The sequence below is a fragment of the Octodon degus genome, unplaced genomic scaffold (assembly GCF_000260255.1).
Source record: "Octodon degus isolate 3935 unplaced genomic scaffold, OctDeg1.0 scaffold00189, whole genome shotgun sequence".
NCBI lineage: Eukaryota > Metazoa > Chordata > Mammalia > Rodentia > Octodontidae > Octodon > Octodon degus.
The window spans coordinates 2,449,512-2,455,296 of record NW_004524765.1 but is presented as its reverse complement, the minus strand read 5'-3'; the positions used below and the strand labels follow the sequence as shown (position 1 = coordinate 2,455,296).

Genomic DNA, 5,785 nt, shown 5'->3' with positions numbered 1-5,785 from the left:
AGACAGACAGACAGACAGACAGACAGACAGACAGAGAATTCCTGAGCACTGAGTCCCATGAGAATGTTCGGTGAGTCCTCTGTTCATCTTAGGTGAAAATGGGTGTAGGCTACATTGAAGCACTTGAAAGAACTCAGAGCTTCAAGCTGTATCAGCTCATAGAACAGACTACATGTCTTTCTTGGAGCCTGCCTGTGATAACTACCTGCACGCGTGTGAGAAGAAAAAAGGTGAACAGGTCAGAAATACAGCAAGAGACAAACAGTAAGAGAAACACAGATGTCCCAGAGAAGAAGAGAAAGGAAGCCACGGGTCAGCTGAGTGGAGAGCACACAGCGGGCAGCAGGACGGGGAGCTGACGCACACACAGGACCCCAGGGCACCAAGAAGGCGATCACAGTGGCAGGGCGGAGGCCGAGGCACAGCTGGGTGCACAACCTCCAGGACAGTGTCAGAAGACAGCACTGGTGGTGCAAGGACGGCGGGAGCCGAGCAGGAGTGTGTTCCTGGGTGACTGACAAGCGTGTCCACACAGAAAAGTATTCAGAGCTCCCGGCCCACGAGCACACCTGCTGTAACCGGGCATGGCCCCGGGGTGATGAACACTCACCTGGCCTTGTGCACTTTCAGCTTCTCCCTCTTGAGCTGCTCATATATCACAGGGATCATCATTGCTGCTCGGAGCTTCTGGCGACTCAGGCTCAAAACATACCGTGGATACTTCGTTATACATTTAGAGTTTCTAATCAATATCTGCCTCAGCAGCTTTGTATTTGAAGGAAAGGGCAGCGCTGTGGGGAGACAGACACACACCGAGTCAGCCATCTCCTGCTCCCACATCACATCCCGCCAGTGATGTGTTCTGAGCCTGGCCTCTGCCCAGTCTATGCCCTGAATCTGAAAGGCAAGAGGCTAAACATCAGTCAGCAGGGCCTGCTCGTTCACACAGGAGAGGCAGACAGGGTGGAAGACGGGAGATAATACCTTGATTGCGGAGCTGACCCGCGAGGTGATCGAGGGCATCGTGGGCATTAAGGAATCTGAAGGGCAACTGCCGACTGTGGATCACCGACTTCTGCAGCACAAGGGAGGGTCGTGAGCCCGGCGCCAGGGGCTCCCAGGGTGGGGCTCCCAGGGCAGGGACCTTCAGGGAGGGTGGGGCTCCCAGGGCAGGGACCACAAAGGTCCCTACTCGGTTAGGGCTGTGGGAAGGGAAGGAAGCAGCCTATGGAGTCAGGGGAGATACACAGAACAGATGGAAGCAGAAATGGGCATGGCAGAGTAGAGTGAAGAGGAGGAGTAAAGAACCAGGCGAGGTGGGGCACGCCTGCCATCCCAGGACCGGGAGGCTGAGGGGAGTTCAAGGGCAGTCCGAGCTCCCTAGTGGGGCCCTGTTTTCAGCAGAGAGAGCACCCGAAGGAGCCCCACTTCCTCCGTGGCAGACTCGGGCTCGGGCAGTTGGTGGCGTACCGCGTCCTGGAGCCGCTGGAGGACGAGCTCGTGGTGGTGGGCGCTGATTCCCACCCGCAGCAGGTTGCGCAGGTTCCGAAGCATGGCCATGAAGGGAAGCTTCCCGCTGTCTGCAGGAGGTGGGCACAGGCGAGGGGGGCACGGGAAGGAAGAGCGAGACGTCAGAGTCCGCACAAGAGGTTCAAGGAAAGCTCAACGTGCAGAGCGTGCGCGACCAACGGCTTGATCTGTTCAACCCGAAATGGACAAGGATGGAGCCAGGAAGGGCTGGAGGCATGGAGCGCAGTGTCCCCAGCACTGCTCACGGCACAGCCTGCTCAGTAAAGCGTGACAGCACTGCACCCGCTGGCTCTGTGCCAGGGATCGGGTTCACCTGGCAGAATGTGTTCTCTAGATTACAGCAAGGGTTTCCAAACTTGCCAGAAGCCTCGCCGTTTCCTTGTGTTAGCCTGTGTACTTACAAACTGTGTGTATTTGCAAGCATTTGTTAGTGAGTATTCCCATATACACTTAAAGCATCCTATTGATAACAATGAATATTAATCTACCTTTCCAATAGTTTTCTTGATGATTTTTTATGGTGTCTTGCCAGCTTTATCTTTCAGGCTTTTGTTTTATTTTATTTTATTTTGTAGTACTGGGGATTGATCCCAGAATTTCCACATTGTGCTACATGCTGAGACTTTAAAAAAAATTTTTTAACCTATATGTGATGTAGCGTGTCTATAGTCCCAGCACTGGGGAGGACAAGGCAATGGGACTGCCTCAAGTTCAAGGCCTTGAGGCTACATAGGTTTCCAAGCCCTACCTGAAATACACAGCAAGACCCTATTTCCAGAAAAGAAAAACTGATTTTTAAAAATTTTTTATTTATTTATTTATTTATTTATTTTTTTATTTTTGAGACAGAGTCTCAGCTGCCAAGTTGCCTAGGCTAGGATCAAATCTGTGAAACTCTGACATGATACTGTACCAAGGATTATAGTCATGTCCTGGCCCACTTGACCTATTTGTTTATTTACTGGTTTTCTGAAATAAGATCTTGCTTAAATTTATGATCCTCCTGCCCCAGCCTCCCTTGTGCTGGGATTTCAGGCACATACCACCACACCTGGCAATGGTAGTGCCTTTTTAAAGCTGATCCAAATCTCCTTTCAATGTAGCTAGAAGCGTTAAAACTTCTAGTATTCCTGATATTCTCCCAGCATAATCCTTTGATACATATGTTTTGACCCAGGGCTGCAGGTGTGCTAAGCACTTGCTCTACCATTGACCCACACCCTAGTCAAAGAACTGCCTGTAGTTTCCTTTTCCTGATGAGACAGGATTTCACGAGTCTCAGATTATCCCAGGCTAATCTCTAACTCCTGGGCTCAAGCTGTCCTATCGCCACCTCAGCTCTCTGAGTAGCTGGAACTGCAGTGTGCAACACCATGCCACTGCACACTGCATGGAAGTTGAACACGTGGTACAAATGATATCTGCTAACTAAAGAATGGTTACATCTATTACCGACTCATGTGTTCCTAAAGTGATAATTTCTTGTTGAGACTGGGTCTTGCTCTGGAGGGTAGGCTGAACACCAATTCCTAGTGTTCTTTCTGCCTGAGTCTCCTGGATGCTAGGATTATAGCTATCCACTCTTAGACCCAGATAATATCATACTTGGGCATTTTTTGTTGTTACTGTTCTTTCATATTTGCAGGTAGGTTCTTGCTATATGGTTCAGGCTGGCCTTGAATTCATCATGTTGCCCATGCTGGCTTGAATTTGCAGCAATTCTCCTTGTCAAACTAAGCCCTGGGATCTAAGTAGGCTCCACTTTTCTCAGCAAATATACTATCTGTGATACTAGAAATTACACATCTGTCAATCAGATTAAGAAATTACTGATTTCATTCCCTACAAAATATTTTTAATAAATCTTTACTATAAATGAAACCTATGGAGGCTAGGGAGATAGCTCAGTGGCTTAAGCACCTGCCTGGCAAGCACAAGGTCCCAAGTTCAATCCCCAGTACAAAAAAAAAAAAAAAGAAAAAAAAGAAACCTACAGGCTGCACAAAGGGTTGTCCATATCTAACTACAATTTACATTATATTTTATAATTGCTTGTATGTGCTTTTGTACCTCCTTTCATTCTTAACTATGTAGTGATTGACTGACTGAGTGGTAGAAACTGGTTGTCCCTGTATAGCTCAAACTGGTCTTGAACACACTGTAACCCAGGCTGGCCTCAAACTTGCAATGATCATCCTGCTTCAGTCTTCAGAGTACTGGGTTTATAGGTATGTTAGGTATGTGTCACCCAAGTTAGCCCTTGTTTATATACATACACATATATTCTGAAGTATTCCAAAAATCATTCTGGTCATGGAAGATTAAAAAAAAAAAAAAAAACTACTAAGGGGCGTGGTGCCACATGCCTGTCATCCCAGCATTCTGGGAGGCTGGGGCAGGACAATCAAAACAGTGAGCCCTACCTGGATAATCTGGTAACTTGATGAAATTCTGTCAGAAAATAAAAAATGGACGTGGTGGAGATGTATCTGAGTAAAAAGGCCCTGGGCTCAGTCCCCAGGACCACAGAAAACAACAGAAACAACCTCTAGAGAGCACAGGGTTCGACAGCAGGCCTTTGCCTCAGCCAGGGTAACTCTCAGTGTCCATCAGCAGAGTCAACAGTTTCTTGGCCTGAGGAAAGAGTGTGGTGTGCAAGGAAGCATCCAGGGACACCAGCAGCCACCAGGCCCTGCATCCCGCTCACCTAAGCTGTTCCCACTGCGTGACGGAGGCTGCCAGGTATGTGCGTGCGTGTGTATGTGTGCGTGCATGCGTGTATGTGTGTGCTCTAGCTCCCAGCATTCTGACACACACACCACCAGTGATATCAGGAAGGCAGAGAGAGTGACGCAGTGGAGCAGCTCAGGCTGTCCTGAGCACAGACCACAGTGTGCAGCGCATGGAGGACAAAGGCGGACAACCTCTTGCTTCCCACCCCCCAAAACAGGAAGTCTGCAGGACTCAGGCAGGAGACTGAAAATTGCATGTTGTTCAGCAAAGAGCAGCTGACTGCATTTATAGAGATGGAAGAAGAGGCACCGGGAGATAGAATGGAGGCAGGGCACACTAGTGTGGAATCAGAAAGATCATTCCAGAGTCAAAAAGGAGGAACTTGTTGGGAGGCTAAACTCAAGGCCAGCCTGGGAGACACAGCAAGACCCTGTCTCAAAAAAAAAAAAAAAAGCTGCATGGGTGGCACATGCCTATCATCCCAATTACTAAAGTGGCTGAGGTAGGAAGATCATAATTTTGAGAATAACCTGGACAGTGTAGTAAGTCCCAGAACCTGGGGATGGCTGGGCACGGCAGCACACCCCTGTAATCCCGGCACTGGGGACCTGAGATTGAAAGATCGCTGTGTGCTCAAGACCAACCTAGACCACCAAGTGAGTTCAAGGCAAGCCTAAACTGCAAAGTGAAACTCTGTCTGAAAAAGACCAAAAACAAAACAACAAAAAAAGTTCTAGCCATGTAGCTCAGTGTGAGAGCACTTGCCTAAGATGTTCTCAATCCCCAGTACCACAAAGAAAAATAAACTAAAAATGAGAATTTTTTTAAAAAGCGAATAGATATAATTTGATTCTCCCGAAATTAAGTAGTATTTTATCAGTGTGATCAAAATTTTTCTCTAAAAAAATTTGATTACTACCTGTTAGTAGTACGTAATGTTTGTATTACTGATACCTGTATATACTGTATTTATTTAGCTAGAACTTCCACATCCTGAATACAAGATTCTGGAGAGAATCTAATGCATGAAGGAGCCAGCCAGGCCTTGTACAGAAGGTGGATAATGATATACCTACAAGAAGCCAAGAGCTACCGCTTTCGTCACACACTGATTCAGACTTATGTGTGTCATCCGCCTCATCTGGAATCATGATCTATCGGTGATGCCAGTAGCGCTCCAAGCAGGCAGCGCTGCGCACTCTGCACGGTGACCCAGGGGCCTTCTAGGTCCAATCACCTGCAGTGGTGCAGCTGCCAACCAAGAGAGCCGTAGGGCTATCAGGGTCTCCCATGCGGACGCAAGAAGGGACAGACAGGAAGGGACCCGGGGGCCAGGGTCACCCACCGATGAGCTCCTCCCACACTGAAGCTCTGTTCCCCTGAAGGCTCAGCAGCCGCTCCCAGGTCTCTGGTCTGGGCAGCTTCATGCGTTTCCCAGCTCTGCTGGCGTCCCAGGGCCCAGGGAGACGACTCTGAGAAAAGAGCTGGAGGCTGGAGGGGTACCTGGGGCAGAGGAGAAAGG

The 5,785-nt window shown here is 48.7% G+C and overlaps 1 protein-coding gene across 1 annotated transcript in view; it reads right to left on the bottom strand.

Moving 5' to 3' along the window:
- LOC101559904 (telomerase protein component 1-like) overlaps window positions 1-5,785 on the bottom strand; it is a 46,649-nt gene that overhangs the window by 29,734 nt on the left and 11,130 nt on the right. Inside the window, 4 exon segments of the mRNA XM_023704145.1 lie at window positions 611-791; window positions 985-1,075; window positions 1,471-1,580; window positions 5,609-5,766. Coding sequence (XP_023559913.1) covers window positions 611-791; window positions 985-1,075; window positions 1,471-1,580; window positions 5,609-5,766 — 540 coding nt within the window.